This window comes from Melitaea cinxia, chromosome 27 (genome assembly GCF_905220565.1).
Source record: "Melitaea cinxia chromosome 27, ilMelCinx1.1, whole genome shotgun sequence".
NCBI classification, from domain to species: domain Eukaryota; kingdom Metazoa; phylum Arthropoda; class Insecta; order Lepidoptera; family Nymphalidae; genus Melitaea; species Melitaea cinxia.
Genome location: NC_059420.1, coordinates 5144010 through 5160317, shown reverse-complemented (window position 1 = coordinate 5160317; position 16308 = coordinate 5144010). Strand labels below are relative to the sequence as shown.

Genomic DNA, 16308 nt, shown 5'->3' with positions numbered 1-16308 from the left:
ACGGCGAGCCTGACGGGATGCAGGTTCCCGGGGACAAGGCTTTTCGTGATGAAAAATCTTGAGGATAAAATGACTTAGGATAGAAGGAAGCAACACGAGAAAGATTCAAGTGTACTTACATATGTTTCATCTCTGGCTCTTTTTCGTGAATCGATGCTTGGATTCTCCACTCAGCTTGGCAGCTCCGTAGATTCTGGATACTCGTAGCGTGACTTGACAGCCTCCCGGGCGACTCGCGAACGCGAATATCGATATGAGAAAATTCTAATGCTCGCGAACCGGCCCGCGAGTATCCTACCGACTGCGCCAATTACGTTTACTGCAGCCGATGGATCGAAAAAAAACCAAAATGACTTAAAAATACTTTAATTAATTAAAATAAAATTACAATTAAGAGATGTGAAACCTATTCGATGCGAGAATTAGGAATGACAAAATTTTGTATAAAAATTAATAATGAAATTAAATTTAAAATATGACGAAATCGCTGCGTCGGCGGCTCGTGGCTGGACGGACGTTGCGACATGGGCTGCATCGGTTTTCCGTTGTTTATTGAATATGGATATTAAATGCATGCTCGGCATTTTCATGGATGAGCTTAGGGTACTGTATGATAGATAGTACGGTTCCGTACTTAACAAGCATCATAATATATGGTGTCAGAATTCGCAACAAAGTGAAGAATATATATATTTTACGTCATCTGAAAGTCAATGGTAATAAAATTGAAAATTCAAAATGTCGACGTCTACAATACAAAACGTGGAAGCATGTTCACAAAGTCAAAACTTCAACAACGTACCAAAATTAATAATTGCAACAAATCAAAATAACAATTCTAATTGGAAGAAATGGTGGCAATGTTTTGAGCTTTTTCTACTTGCTTCGGATCTGGAAGATGCATCCGAGAAAAGGAAAATAGCCATCATGCTACATACAATCGGAGAAAAAGGTATTGAGATTTACAATTCTTTCAATATAGACATAACCAGAACAACTTTAAAAGATATTAAAATTAAATTCGACAATTATTTTGAGCCACAGAAAAACTTAACTATTGTCAGACATTCCTTTTTTACGAGAATGCAGAAACCTGAAGAGGGAATTGACACATTTCTTACGGACTTACAAAATATTGGAAATAAATGTGAATTTGGTACATTGAAAGACTCCTTAATTAAAGATATTTTTATAGCTAACATGAGTTCGAGATTAACACATGTTCGTCAAAGATTGTTGCAAGAAACGGACCTAACACTCGAAAAGGCTATATCTATTGCTAATAATGTCATCATGGCACAACAAAATGCTCAAACAATGGAAAATTCTCAATATTCAGATAATGTTTTACATATATCACAGTCGTATACAAAGTCACAGTCAAAGAAACAGTCTACGAGTAATAACAGAAATAAGTCAAATAATAAAAATCCTCACAATCAAAATTTTGCTAGTCGACGTAGTCAAAGTCCGGTACCAAAGACAAGTAACAACAATAAATGTACTCATTGTGGTCAACATTATCATCGTTTCAAATGTCCTGCATCAGGAGTAAGGTGTAAAATATGTCACAAGATTGGACATTTTGCAAAATATTGTTTTTCCAATCGATCTAAAATTAGATCTTTAGAATCGTCTTATCCAGTCCGAGATGTCGACGAGGAATCAAACAATGATTCAGAACAATTTTTCATCGGTATGGTGAAGAGTGTCAACAACGACAAGTCATGCTATTTATCAGTTCTAATTAATAATGTTGAAGTAAAATGTATACTTGATTCAGGTGCTGATACCAATATAATGTCTCTTAATACTTTTAACAAATTAAATTTATCACAGTCTATTATTAAAAGTTGTAGTGCAAATGTCAAAGGTTTTGATGGTTCGTCTATACAAGTATTTGGTCAGTGTAATTTAAAATGTTTTTTCAATAATTGTCAAAGATACATATTATTTTTAATAGTAAATATTGATTGTGCTACTGTATTAGGTCTTCCGACATGTGTGGATATAGGAATATTAAAAAAAGTTTTTGCAGTCAACAGTAATGGTAAATATCTGTCTAGTAATCAAATTTTAGAATATTTTAATGATGTTTTTCATGGATTAGGATGTCTACCACCTGTCTGTCACCTCAAGTTGCAACAAAATGCAATTCCATGCGTTGATCATCCCAGAAAAGTTCCATTTGGTTTAAAAAATAAATTAAAAGAAGTATTATTTTTTGGCCAAATATGAGCACAGATATAAAAAATTAGTTGATCAATGTCTTATTTGTGCTAAATTCAAACCAAATAATCAACAAGAACCTCTTCAAAGCTATGATATTACAAAATTCCCATGGCAGCAAGTCGGTATTGATTTAATGTATTTTAATAACAAAAATTACTTAGTAGTTACTGATTATTATTCCAAATTTATAGAGTTAGCAATTTTAAACAGTCAATACACAGCATCTAATATAATAATACAATTAAAGTCTATCTTTGCTCGTCACGGTATACCCATGAAATTAGTGTCTGACGGTGGACCTCCGTTTAATTCTGCTGAATTTAAATCTTTTCTATATTCTTGGGATATTGAACATATTATGACTAGTCCATATCACCCGAAGTCTAATGGTCAAGCTGAAAGTTCTGTTAAAATTATGAAAAATTTATTAAAAAAATGTTTAGAGTCAAATACAGATCCTTATATGGCATTGTTACAATATAGGAACACACCTAAAGCTAATTTTCCATCACCAGCTCAATTATTAATGTCTAGAAATTTAAGAATGCATATACCAATTACTAATAAGAAATTTAAACCAAAAATTGTTACTTTCAATGAATATAAAAATAATTTTGAGAAAAATCGTGTTTGGAGTAAAATTTACTATGATAGAAATAAGAAACAATTACCATTATTACAGCCAGGAGATTATATAACTTTTAAAAAAATGCCTAACTCAGATTGGCTTCCTGGAAAAGTCATTAAAAGATTAGATTGTCAACGTTCATATATAATAGAAGACGCTGAAGGTAAAAGATATAGAAGGAAAAGATTTTTAATTAAATTTAATTGTAATGATAGTTGTCATAAGTTTGATGAGATGCAATCCAACAATTCTGAGGAAAGGGATAGTCAGCAGAGGAACAGGCAGATGGATACTAATAATAAAGAATTAGATAAGAATATCAATTTCCAGGAGAACTGTAATAAAAGTAGATCAGGTAGAGTAATTAAGAAACCAGTTAAGTTGAATTTGTAAATTTGTAGTGGTGTTAATATGTTATGTATTGTTTTCAGTATAAGTTAAAAGTTTAAATGTAAACTTTATTTTATAAAAAGAGAGATGTTGTATATCCTTAATTTATTATCTGTTATATTATGTCTATGTTAAGTACTCTATGATTATATCTATTGTCTATGTCTTCTTTTTGTCTTGTTCGTTCGTAATAATGTAATGTCGAGTCATGTCTTTGAGTCTAAAGTCTAAATAATAAAGTCGTACGTATCCAGTCAATCAGTCTTATTTATTACACCTATCATCATAATATACCTTCCTCTGCGAGAATTGTCAACTAATATGTAAAAAACGTCGTTGTGTTGTTGTTATGCTGTTGTTGTTAAGCGTAGCGAAAGTCGTGAAAGAAAACCAAAAGATCAAACGAAATGCACAAAATACAAAAATATTCACTGCCGCAAAGTGAGAACAAAACGAGTGAATGGCTTTGACACTTGACTTACACCTGACTTAATGTTTTTACGCCTTCGATTGCCACCTTAAAAAATAAAGGTAGTCGTTTTTTTTATACTTAGAATCTCTTTTTTTTAGATAAAACCATTATACCCATTGCAAATCACGATAGCATTGCATACTCTTATTATGCAACATAAGTACATAATAAAAAACCTTAAAAATAAAGACAAAACGAATCGGTAATCCAATAATTCGTTTTTCTCAGCTAGCAACATTTGAAGTGTCTCTATAGGACAGAAAATTATACTAGGGCACAGGAAAACAAAAGTGTTTCAATTTATTAATCAATTTACTATCCCATGGTAAAATAACGAATCGTTTCGCCATTGGGAATGAAAAAACTTGAAACGAATATTGATAAATATTTCAATGATGTAACGGACAGTTAAGTTCAGGCCCATTTTCGCCCGTCCCCCTTTCAGAAAAGCATAAAACCCGAAGAAAGACTATTTTTAACTATAAGGTGAGTTTAAAAAAAAGTATTTTCGTAGTTAATTATATTTAAAGTTTAATTTCCATAATTTGATGTGTTATATTCGTAAGTTTTGTAACCATCGTAAGCCTGGGTCGTGACACTATTCATTTCATCCATAACAACTTGTGTAATTTTGTTTCTAGTACGTAATTTTTGTATAAGAGTTAACTACTTCATGTACGGCAACAAACTTTTAAAAAATAACAGGTCTTCTCAATCTTTTTCTTGCCTTTCGCTGCTTTGCGACAGTTTAATTTGTAATAATTCCAACTTTTTCTTCTCCAATTCCATAAATTCCTCTCTTATATCTTGTGCACATTTACGTTTGGTGCTCGTACGTAGTGTACTTGTAGATGAACCAGCTATTGACTGGGGAGTTGGAGACCGCTCATTATTATCACTACAGTTTCCATCAGTAGTTTCATCTAAATTGCCTTCATTTGATTCTGGGGTAACGTCATCTTTTATAAACTGCATCATTTGAAAATATGGCCACACTGAAGTGTTTTGATCAGTTCCAGCATCACCAGAACGAAAAACCGGAAATTTTTTAAACTCTTTCATAAATTGGTCCAGAATATTCTTCCATTTTTTTCTTAAAGCCTTTTCGGAAAAAAAATTTTTTTTAGTGTTTTTTTTAGTGCCTTATATAATTTTAGTAGGTATATTAAATAATTAGTATAGATCTATTCAAATTTTACATAATAATTGTATTTTTTTATATGTTTCAGATATATTTCCACTGGGTTGGCATTTTGATCTTTGGCTTATAGCTTTCGTTTGGGTATTAGTACAGTGTCTCAGATTATTTATAGTACCTGTGAAGTTATTTGGAAAAAAAATTTGAATGTCCATATGCCACTGCCGTCTGAAGACCAGCTTAAGCATATTTCTTCAGATTTTGAAAAAATGTGGAACTTTCCTAACTGCATTGGCAGTTTGGATGGTAAACATTGTAGAATTAAATAACCTAAAAGATCAGGATCGGCATTTTTTAACTACAAGCATTATTTTTCTATTGTTTTGCAAGCTGTGGCTGATGCGAACAAAAGATTTTTAACTATTGAAGTTGGAGGTAGAGGAAAGCAAAGCGACGGCGGTACATTCAACGCCTCGTCCCTGAACCGGTTACTCGAAAGAGGCGCATTCAATATGCCAGAACCAAGAACAGTACCCAATTCTAACATTACAGCTAGCCGATGAAGCTTATCCTCTTAAAGAGTATTTAATGCGTCCGTATCCACAAAGAACATTGAATCGAGAGTGAGAGAAAATTTTAATAATAGATTGTCAAGAGCGAGAAAAACCGTGGAGTGTGCATTTGGAATTTTATGTAATAAATGGCGAGTTTTTTTAAAACCTATTGAAACTGATATTAAACATGCACGCCTGATCATAAAAACCGCTTGCTTATTGCATAATATTGTAATTGATATAGATGGTTACAATTGCAATGATGAGTTAACAACTGAAAGTCGGCACCAAAGGCGACAAACTGGAAGAAACAACAATCCATCAATTCGAGCTAAACAAATTCGGAGTTTATTCACGACATATTTTTGGCAGAACAATCATTTAATATATACGTCGCCATCTTTGTAATATTTTTGTATCTTTAGTAGTCTATCATAATATTTCTATATAAAAATAAAAGGTTTAAAATACCCACAATATTTCATTTACTCACCCTCTATATCAGGAAACAATTCCGCAATTTCCTTCCATAACTTATTAAGAACATTTCTGTTCATATGATGACTGTGTTTGCTTTGCCAAATCGGAGTTCTAGCCTGAACAGCACTAATAAACTCTTCTGTATTGAAAGACATGATGAAGACGCGCTAATGTTTCTAGCGACAAGTTCATGCTGGTTGAACTTACCTGACGTCGCGAGTGAATCGCGCGCTCCGCCGCTAGTTCGACGTGAACACACACAAACATCTCACGCGTTTGATATTGACGCGAGCGGCGCGCGCGCACCAGTCGCTAGCTTGCCCGCTACTTACACCGCACGTGCGTTTCGTACGTGAACACTTGGATATTACGCCATATGTTTGATATTTCGTGACCGCGCCCGCGCGTTCCAACGTGAACAAGTACTGATCCATTACTTGGTCGGAAAAAATCTCGAAAAACAAGCTGCTGGAGAAGTCCTACTCGGAAAGAAAACTTTAGGTTTCAAGGCAACTTCATCAAACTGATCAGCACTTGGCCTGTGCGGCTCTGACCACATATATTTTTTCCAACCGTTACAATCCTCGACATCTACGGAAGACTCTGAAGAATCTCTCTGTTTTATTCCACACTTGTCTTTTATTTTTGATATATTGACTAAATTTAAGACGCCCTCTCCATAGCACCATACTCTCGTCCAAAGACAATTATTTGGCAGGATAATAGCAGTTATTCATTTTTTTATTAAAATAATTAATCATGGAACGTATTTTGTATAATGGGTCTGTGTCATTCTCTGTCTCTGAGCTAAAGTGGAGACATCTTATTATAAGCAGATATCTGTTTCTAATCATATATTGCCCAAAGATTGGTACTGAAAATAAACGGTTCGTTTGCCAATAATCTTGTAGTCGGGACAGTTGAATGAATCCCATGTGAAACTAAGCCCAAGAATATTCTCAGTTTAGGAATATTTAATTTCTTCTAAGAATTTATTCTTGAATTTTTTTATACAGTATTATTTTCTTATAACTTAGCAGCTTGAGCATTCGTTCTTTCGCAAATCGTAGCGAGAAAATCATCTTTAAAGAGGAAGTTGAAAATGATATAGAAGTTTGTCCAGGGTTGCCGAAAAACGCATTCGGTTTTGTGAAATTTATATTTATAACTAATGCAACGGTAACTATGCTTCGATCCGTAGTTTTAAGATGTTATATTCACATTTCGCACTTGATATTAGCATTTTAAACGTTAAGTTATTGTTTTTACACGATGTTATTAACAACTGAGAAATAGATGTTTTAATAAAAAATGACAGGCCACTTATCGTTTCGTTCTAAAACAATATAAGCACAAATTCATTGTTTTTGTTTAAATAACTGTAAAGGCAAAGGTCTTACACCATACAGCCTTGTTTCATATTATATTTTTTAATTAAATATATTTTATTTTTAATTATTTACTCTTATAAACGAAAAATACTCAATATTTTAGTTCATTTTAAATGACAATAAATAAATATAAAAATTGTTGAATATAGGTGAAACAAATCATAGAGAACTAGAGTAAATTGTCTTTGAGATTTTTTACTTTTTAAATGTTTGAAAATGTTTTTCTTTTACATGTTTTGTAGTCGGTATCGTTTTCGCGTACTGTTTGCATTTTGTGATTATCATGGCTTCTTCGAATCCCAGTACTTTTGTGTCTGAAGAGTCGAGTGTAGTGAAAGCGATGGACTCAATAGAGCCGCTTGTCACGGCCTCCTCTTTTATGCCGTCTTCAAGTAGTGCGCGAGTGATGGACTCAGCAGAGCCGCTTGTGCCTATTGTACAATCTATTGATGAACCAGTTGCTGGTCCTAGTGGTATAGCATCTGGTTTCGGTGATAGTCAATCGGCTATCGCTAGTTCTTTGGACGAGGACGAATTTGTTATGATGCCAGTGTCTGGATTTACTGGGTCATCTGGTAGAAGAATAAGACCTTATTCGAATGAGTTGAGGTAAATTTATTTTATAGACGATCGGATACATTTTCAGAAACTGTTTTAAATTAATCTTTTTGGATACTTATTTTCATAAAAATTAAAATTTCATTCTTTATAGTCTGTTAGGTAACTTAGGTAGGTTTAAAAATCCCGGCAAAACGCCATTTTATGTTTGAAAGCGCGCGATGTCCTTATACGCGTAGATTAAAAATATAATAAATATTCTATTTCTTTATTTAAAAATATTTAATGAATTATATTAAATTATTATTCAATAAATAATTGTAAAATAGTATTAGAGATTATTTTTCATTGTAGATTTTAATCGGAGTACTCTCCGATCCTCTATTTGACTTATTTTATATATTTATGTTTATCTGTTTTGTATGGATTTTCAATTTATTTGAGTCATGAAGTTATGTTTTGGTGAGGTTATAAGTGTTTTTATTAAAGTTATCGTAAAAAAAATAGGTATTGTTTGACTTTATTGTGCAATTTATGAGTACAATTTTTTGACATCAACGCAGCTGCAACCTCATTTCAATTATATTTTAATTTATTTCAGATCTATGTGGAATTGGTATACCATATATACAACGCTAGGTACATATGATCAATGTGTAAAATTTGCTGAGGAGCAGGGTCTCATTCCGACAAAAAAGATATGTCCATACCACCGAAACCAATGGCTATTTATGGGACAAGTACCGGTCAAATTGGCAAATTTAAGTGCACGAAGCGTAATTGCAAGTCAAAAGTTGTGTCGCGTGCTGTAGGGACATGGTTTGAACAGGTGAGATTGCCTTTCACTTCCATTTTTCACATTATGTATTCATTTAGTGAAGGACTGTCTTACCATCAAACAAGAAAACAATTAGCGCGTAGGGATAGTCCAGTAATTTCCAGCAGCACAGTCGCTGATTGGTTTAACTATTGCAGAGAGGTCATTGCTATCTATGAAATAAATAATCAAAGGGTCGATGGAAAGATAGGGGGCCCTAATAAAATTGTGCAGATTGATGAATCAAAGTGTGGCAGGAGAAAATACAATCGTGGGCGACAGATTGAAGGCCACTGGATCATTGGAATGATCCAGAATGGTAGTGATGACCTTAGGCTTGAAGTGTGTCCCGATAACGAAAGATCAGCAGAGATATTGGTGCTTCTTATAAAAAAACATGTTGCAGAAGGTTCCATCATTCATACCGACTCATGGAGAGCTTATACAAGTCTTGCTGAACACGGATACATACATAAAACAGTTAACCATAGTGATCCAATTCACAAATTTGTGGCACCAGACGGGACACAGACCCAGAGAATCGAGAGTCAGTGGAGGGGTTTAAAAAAACATTTCAGGCAAGCACAATATAAATTGGACTTTACTCTTTGGCTTGCAGAGTACTCATGGAGAAGGCGGATATATATTTATCATTTAGATCCATTTGATGAGCTTTTAAAAGCTATTAAATATGTATATTCAAAATAAATTTTTTTTATGTCACTAGGTCAACAATAAGCGTACATCTCACCTGATGGTAAGCGATTACCGTAGCTTATAGACGTTTGCAACACTAGAAGCATCGCAAGCGTGTTGTCGACCCAATCCCCAATCCCCTCCACGAGCTCTGGTCACCTTACTCACTAACAGGAACACAATAAAAAATTATTAATCGGAACACAATAAAAGCGATTACCGTAGCTTATAGACGTTTGCAATACTAGAAGCATCGTTAGCGTGTTGTCGACTCAATCCCCAATCCCCTCCACGAGCTCTGGTCACCTTACTCACTAACAGGAACACAATATTGCTTGAAAACAGTATTATTTAGCTGTGGTCTTCTGTAAGCTCGAGGTACTACCTCAGTCGAGCTGCTTCATATTTTGAGCAGGAAATTCTTGGTATGCCCTACTTTAGTTAATTTTAAAATACAGTTTATATATTATTTTTTTATAAGAGTAACTGCAGAGTTTCTTGCTGATTCTTTTATGCAGAAGTGGGTCACCTTTATTATTTATGAGTATAGCAATAGGATGTTAATTAAGTTTCGAAGGAGTGTTGTAACTAATATTGTGAAATGAGAACTTTATACAGGGTGGGGATGACAATACGACAATAACTTTGACATCGTATATGTAATGATATTCCAAGCCCACATACAAAAAATCAATAAAATACATCCAGTACTTTAGTCAAAAAATATGATTTTTCATTTTTTAAAATTACTACGTGTTGTATAACATTAATAAACGGTCACCCGCAGGCTATCGACCCTTTGAGCGCGATCGGTACAAACATAATATTACGCGTACGCGTAATTTAAAAACGTGCAAAATTGTTATCTATTTTGGTAGGTCAGTGTTGTGTTAAGACATATTAAAAACATTTGTTAAATAGTTTTAATATTCAGTATGATTCTAATAATTTTCTTTTTATAATTTTTTTTTTTTTAAATTTATTTTTTCTTTTAATGCTTAAATTTTAAATTCTGAAAATTTAAATTCTGAATCTAACATAGTTTTTGCAAGTAGGTAATATCACGGGGAGCACACATGGCATATCAACAATATTTAATAAATTTAAGTATTTCATTGACTATATTTATTTCAAGATCAAAATATTCGCGAAACTTTTGCTCGAGCAGTTCAACAAATGCGATAAAGACAACAAATAACAATAACAACAATTATTAATAATAAAATACCACGTTATTACATTAAAATATTAAATCTTGCAACAGCTGAAAAAAACAATCAACGTGGCACGTGTGTTACAATGACCCTGAGAACGTCTAACGGTGTAAAGGACAACTGGCTGTGCCAGGGCTGCTAGAAAAATTTGTCACACTCATACAACATTTTCTGTGGTCATATTTTTTAACAAAAGAATTTCTTGGCTTAAAATTCGTATCATTTTCGTTTCTTCTTATTAATTGCTAGGCTAATAATGTAAGGGTATCATTGGATAAACTGTTTCTAAGTTTTGTTCTGATTAAATTAACTTCGCTGAATTCTCGTTCACATTACAGATTGCACTGTAATGGGGAAAACATAACAAATTTAAAGCAAATTGAGCCAGTGTTTTATAATTTTCAAATTGTTTTTTATTTCAAAATGTATTTTTTTTTCAAGTCGCAATTATTACCACAAGATAAATTATAAGTTTCATTAGAAAGCAAACAAATACAGCCTTTATATGATTTTTCAAAGAGTCCTCATTCATATAAAAGTGGTAGGTTCATTCAAGTCAGGGAAATTAACGAAATTCAAGCTTGCCGGTGAATGATGTTTCTTTAATTATGAAATGCTTCCAGGTAATAGGAATATAAAAATCGTACATTTTGCGTATGATTTTAGTCTAGCAATCGTACATGAGTAAAAATTAAAAAAAAAAAAAATCGTATCGATTAAAATCGTACATCTGTCAGCCCTGGTGCGTAGTTGAGTTAGAGTTGCCGCGTACGCGACAAGTGGCCAGTGGTCTCTGTGCCGTTTATTTAGGTACTCATGTTTCTTGATGTCATACGCGTTGATTTGTCAATTTTCTACATATGCGCACGAGTTTTGTTCGTTTTAATTAATTATTGGATTATCTCGAAAGACTTGGAGTGATTGTGCGATATTTTAACGCTTTATTTTTATAGTGACAAGAACATTAACGTAGAATAAATGCCTAGTTTAATAGTTATTAGGTGAATTGTTCGAAATTAGGCGCTAGTGTTAATAGTAAGAATAGTTTTTATTTTATTTACAATGCCACGTTATAATTACACAGCTTCGGAGTACATGATTTTTGTTTACGGAGAATGCCACGGCAAGGCTAATTTAGCAATAGTACCGGGAGAGATATGGGAACACCCGTATTTGTCCAACCGATGGCCGCACTATTTCAAATGCTTTTCAGAGGATACGGGAAGATCAATGCTTAATCCCACATTTTCTGTGAAGTTTTGTAACAAACGACTTGTACTCAACAGACGTAAATACAGTTGATGACTTAAAAAATAGAATTATTAGACCTTTTAATAAATTAAAAAATATGGCCACTAATGGCGACATCATGTCAAAATTAATGAATTAAATTATAAGAAGATTAGATAGATTATTAGAATTATTTTAGATAGAATTTAAAAATTTAGTAACCTACTATGACCGACCAAACAAACCAACGTACCTAGTTCGTAGTAGTTCGTTGTGTCACCGCGCGTCATAACAGGTCAGTGAACCTATAGTCACACATGTTGTACTATAATTTTATTATATATTTTCTTATTTAGTTTGTTTGAAAAAATCATTTTTTTTTGATTTTGACGTTAGAACTTTTTTGATGGTTTTGAAATACTCCTATAAACTAGTATTACCTGTGTTATCAATTTTTGTCGTATTGTCATCCCCACTCTGTATATAAGATATTGTATAAAAAAATAAATTCATATTTTCTGTGTTACAACTATAGTTTTTATTTCAATAAACTATTTATATTAAATCTTTTTTTTTAATAGGAGTTAGGGAAATCAATATTTCACAAAATAATTTTACAATAAGTAAGTAATTTTTGTTCTATTTATATATAAGATATTGTATAAAAAAATAAATTCATATTTTCTGTGTAACAACTTTGGTTTTTATTTCAATAAACTATTTATTTTAAATCTTTTTTTTTTTTTTTTTTTAATAGGAGTTAGGGAAATCAATATTTCACAAAATAATTTTACAATAAGTAAGTAATTTTTATTCTATTATTCTTAGTATACACAGTTTTTTTTTCAGTAAAATATGTGTTAATAATATAAATATGAAATAGATAGTAGAACTAGTATATACACATATTTTAACTATAACAGTTTACATACATTAAAATATAATGACTTGAATAAATTTTCAAAACAAAAGAAAAAACTGCATTTCTAAATTGTTCATAGTTACAGAAACAGTATAATCTATTTTAAATTTACTATGCATTTACTAAAAGTTCTAAATATTTATCAAAAATTATGAAAAGAAATAGTAATTTGCAATAAATTCTTTGCTTGTATTTATATAAATAAAAGTGAAACATTTTTACATATTTACTTAAATTAAGTGTAATAATGAGACACTAGGTAATAATTATTATAATTTTTATTATTTTTAAACATTTTTTATTATTATTTAAATACATACTTTTACTCTTTAAGTTATCATTCTTTTGAAATATACAATCTCAACAAACAATTGTGTAAAATATTCTATAGAACTAAAATAAATTTATAAATACCTATGTAGTTAATTTTCAAAATATATGGTGTATAATTTTAAATTATAGTATCGAAATTAATTTATATATTAGAGTTATTATCACAATCAAGATGGATTCATTCTTAATTATTAATGTAATCAGTCTCATAAACTTTGCTTCAGTATTATTATTTAATACTATTAAAAATATAGTAAAGGTGTTGTACTATATTTAGTTTTAGTTAGTATTTGTTGAAAAAAGTTTTATGCTAAAATAATAAACAGTAAACGTAGTAAATATGTACTACATAATCATAATTAAAAATATGTAATTAATTTTCAAAATCTACTTGTCTGCAATTTTAAATTGGAGTATCGATTACTGCAGTTTCAAAACAGAGCAGAGTTGTATATACAATATTAATTATTAATGTACATTAACTATATTAATACTTTTATATTTAATTTTGCATTTATTAATTTTCCACTTTTAGTACTGGCAGTTTCATTTAAGTCACTTGTTAGTTCATTTGCCATTGTTATTATATATAATGTCGTATTGAAGATATAAAAACTATACGAAAATAAACTTGTTTACTTGTTTAGTAGTTAATATTTTTTTAAATTTATTTTTTAAAATTTATTCCCAATAGGGATAGGCAAGGGACTACAATCCATACAGCCTAGTTTGAATTTATAAGTTTCGTTCTGATATAACACAAGGCCGGAGCCAAGTCTGAAGTAACTTCATTTTTCTTCTTAATATTTTTAAAATTTTTGTTATGTCAATTATGTCATTTCAATATCTTTTTTTTATAAGGCAAATAGGGACGTGGTGATTTCGTTTTTTAGAGGTGAACGATAAAATGTGTACTCATGCTCCGTACTGCGACTATCACGCGTTATTTTCGAACAAATTTATGTAAAAACGATCTTTATTGCAAGACCAAAATACGATACGAACTGACCTTTAACGACTGACAAATCGACACTTTTAAAGATTATAATGCGTCAGACACAATATTTTAATAGAATTAGTAACATTGCGTGCTAGAATATAGGTTTAGAAATTCGAAAAATACCCAAAACCGAATCGGAGCACCCCACTGTCCACGTGGTCTTGGTCTGTCCTACCCCTAGAGTGTTTTTTTTTGTGCCGCGGAGGCGCGGAGGGAGGGCAGCCCTCGCCCGCCGTGCGAAAGCGCGCGAACGAATGCGTAGAGAAGCGGATGGAATGCGGAAACGGAGCATGAGTGAGCGTGCTTTCGCACGCAAGAGCGGAAGGGCTGCACTTCCCGCAGCGCCGGAGCCAAGCGTTCCTCTAACTTTAAAGGTGGTAGATTATTTTTTTTTTTGTAACAAAACTGTCTATAAACGATATAATTTTTAAATTAGATAGGTTAGAGTTATTATTTTTTTTTTTGTAACAAAATTGTCGATAAACGGTGTAACTTTTAAATTAGATAGGTTAGGGTTATTTTTTTATTTGTAACAAAACTATGTCTATAAACGATATAATTTTTAAATTAGATAGGTTAGGGTTATTTTTTTTTTTTGTAACAAAACTATGTCTACAAACGGTGTAATTTTTAAATTAGATAGGTATGGGTTTCTCTCGGTCTCTTTCTGAAGTCAGATTTTTTCAGAAAAATTATTCATGTCATGTTTTTCACTTCATTATATTTTATTTATTTATTGTCATATAGAATGAACTAAAATATTGAGTATTTTTCGTTTATAACAGTAAATAATTAAAAATAAAATATATTTAATTAAAAAATATAATATGAAACAAGGCTGTATGGTGTAAGACCTTTGCCTTTACAGTTATTTAAACAAAAACAATGAATTTGTGCTTATATTGTTTTAGAACGAAACGATAAGTGGCCTGTCATTTTTTATTAAAACATCTATTTCTCAGTTGTTAATAAAATCGTGTAAAAACAATAACTTAACGTTTAAAATGCTAATATCAAGTGCGAAATGTGAATATAACATCTTAAAGCTATGGATCGAAGCATAGTTACCGTAAGTTCAGAGGCGGATCTTGAATTTGTGGGGCCCTGGGCTAATACTGCTTAGGGGCCCTACCTAATTACTCAACTAATTGCGATTTTGACAAGAAACTGTTTTCTTTAGTGATGTAGGTATATGTAATGTAATATATGTTAAGTACAGGAAGAAAATAGGAAAACAAAATATTTTATTTATTTATTAAAACATTATTTATTGCAAAATAAATTGACGGGTTATAAATGGTTGTGTTAAATAAATTATAAAGCAACCTTTCTGCATTTTTGTGCTGCAAATTCTTTTATTTGGTCATCGCACTGTAGGTCCTTTGTTAAATCGCAATTTATCGAAAGAACTGATAAATGATTTAGTCGATAGTTCGACATTGTTGTCCTGTATTTGTTTTCTATATACGACATCCTGGAGAAAGAACGCTCCGCTTCACAGCTAGTGATCGGCATCGTTAAAAAAATCTTTAAGATAGTATAGCAGTTTGGGAAAACATCAACAAGTTTCTTTTCATAAATTAGCCAAAAAATTTCACTGCAAGAGGTGTAAGACTCTGTCTTAGATTGCAGTAAGTAAGATTTCAACTGAATGCACTCATTCACTAAATGTTCGTCTACGTCATTTGGATAATAATCAATAATATTACGTACACTTTCCAGATCTATGTGTTCTTGATTTTTGTCTTGCAAATCCATTAAAAATTTAAATTTTTTGCTATAGGTCTCATAGGCTTGGCTTCTATTATTTAAATCCATAATCATCTTATCCAACGCAACGTTAAGCGTGTCTCTTTTAAATTTTTCTGCGCAGTTCACTGAGACTTTATCTGTAGATTTATCTGAAAATTTCAAAGTAATGCGTCTCTTATTTATGTCACTGTAGTCTGTTCCCACACTAGTACTTAATTTTTTAGCTTTCTCTTCGTATTCCTTTAGCTTCTGATCTGATTGTTGCCTTATGTTTTTCACGAACTCTTTTAATGACACTATTAACTTATTGCCTTCATCAATGTCTAAACCAGGGCTCTGTACTTTTTTATTAACTACATTAAATCTCTCCAAAATTTCTTCCCAAAAAACAATCAAAATTGCAGTTTCTAGTTTCGCCAGTTTATTAAATAAATTTCGTGCCTCTTTTCGGAAATCAACTTTTTCATCGTCATTTTCGCCGAAACTATTGAGAATTTTCAT

At 31.7% G+C, this 16308-nt stretch overlaps 3 protein-coding genes across 3 annotated transcripts; 2 read left to right on the top strand and 1 right to left on the bottom strand.

Moving 5' to 3' along the window:
* Positions 1-649: 649 nt before the first annotated feature.
* On the top strand, positions 650-2238 carry LOC123666903. The gene has a single exon (XM_045600923.1). It carries the CDS (start codon positions 739-741, stop codon positions 2236-2238), a length of 1500 nt encoding a protein of 499 aa, XP_045456879.1. The 5' UTR covers positions 650-738.
* Positions 2239-2506: 268 nt separating this feature from the next.
* Positions 2507-3253, top strand: LOC123666902. The gene has a single exon (XM_045600922.1). The coding sequence runs from the start codon at positions 2507-2509 to the stop codon at positions 3251-3253; it is 747 nt and encodes a 248-aa protein (XP_045456878.1).
* Positions 3254-15369: 12116 nt separating this feature from the next.
* On the bottom strand, positions 15370-16308 carry LOC123666901. The gene has a single exon (XM_045600921.1). It carries the CDS (start codon positions 16306-16308, stop codon positions 15370-15372), a length of 939 nt encoding a protein of 312 aa, XP_045456877.1.

What these genes read in the sequence shown, in the direction of transcription:
- LOC123666903 (XM_045600923.1), top strand. Translation starts at nt 739, where the DNA reads ATGTCGACGTCTACAATACAAAACGTGGAAGCATGTTCACAAAGTCAA.
- LOC123666902 (XM_045600922.1), top strand. Translation starts at nt 2,507, where the DNA reads ATGAAATTAGTGTCTGACGGTGGACCTCCGTTTAATTCTGCTGAATTT.
- LOC123666901 (XM_045600921.1), bottom strand. Translation starts at nt 16,308, where the DNA reads ATGAAAATTCTCAATAGTTTCGGCGAAAATGACGATGAAAAAGTTGAT.